The sequence below is a fragment of the Lipotes vexillifer genome, unplaced genomic scaffold (assembly GCF_000442215.2).
Source record: "Lipotes vexillifer unplaced genomic scaffold, Lipotes_vexillifer_v1.1 scaffold1492, whole genome shotgun sequence".
NCBI classification, from domain to species: domain Eukaryota; kingdom Metazoa; phylum Chordata; class Mammalia; order Artiodactyla; family Lipotidae; genus Lipotes; species Lipotes vexillifer.
Window position 1 is genome coordinate 461,404 of NW_006769666.1, and position 463 is coordinate 461,866.

Genomic DNA, 463 nt, shown 5'->3' on the forward strand with positions numbered 1-463 from the left:
CTCTTCCGCCTCTGCGCTCGCTTGTCCAGGTGATGCATATTAACAAGTGTTGGTGGGAACTTGGGAACCGGGGCGCGTGTCTCAGGAAGTCACCTCTGCTAGATTGAGAGCAGTGTCTGACATTTAGAGTCCTGCAAAGGTGAGGTCAGACCAGAGGACTCACTTCCCTCTACACGGGGGATGGTGTTGTGGAAACGTGGATTAATGTCTTGCTGGTTTCCTGGGCGTGTACGTGTAAGTTGTAGGTCCCACGGCGGGTGTCTACTTGGTACACGGTTGAGGGCGCCCTGATGTCTTTCGTGGCTTTCAGATTTTCTTGTGTCCTTTTCCATCCTCACACCTAGGCTTCTGGAAGGCCACGTGTCCTCCATCCTGCACGAGTCCATTGTTGGTCTTCGTCAATTCAAAAAGTGGGGACAACCAGGGTGTGAAGTTCCTCAGAAGATTCAAGCAGCTGCTGAAC

General features: G+C 52.5%; 1 protein-coding gene across 1 annotated transcript in view; it reads left to right on the top strand.

The window, feature by feature from the left end:
• Positions 1-463, top strand: part of DGKD (diacylglycerol kinase delta) — a 109,398-nt gene that overhangs the window by 76,450 nt on the left and 32,485 nt on the right. Inside the window, 1 exon segment of the mRNA XM_007445732.1 lies at positions 345-463. Within this exon segment, the coding sequence (XP_007445794.1) occupies positions 345-463 (119 nt within the window).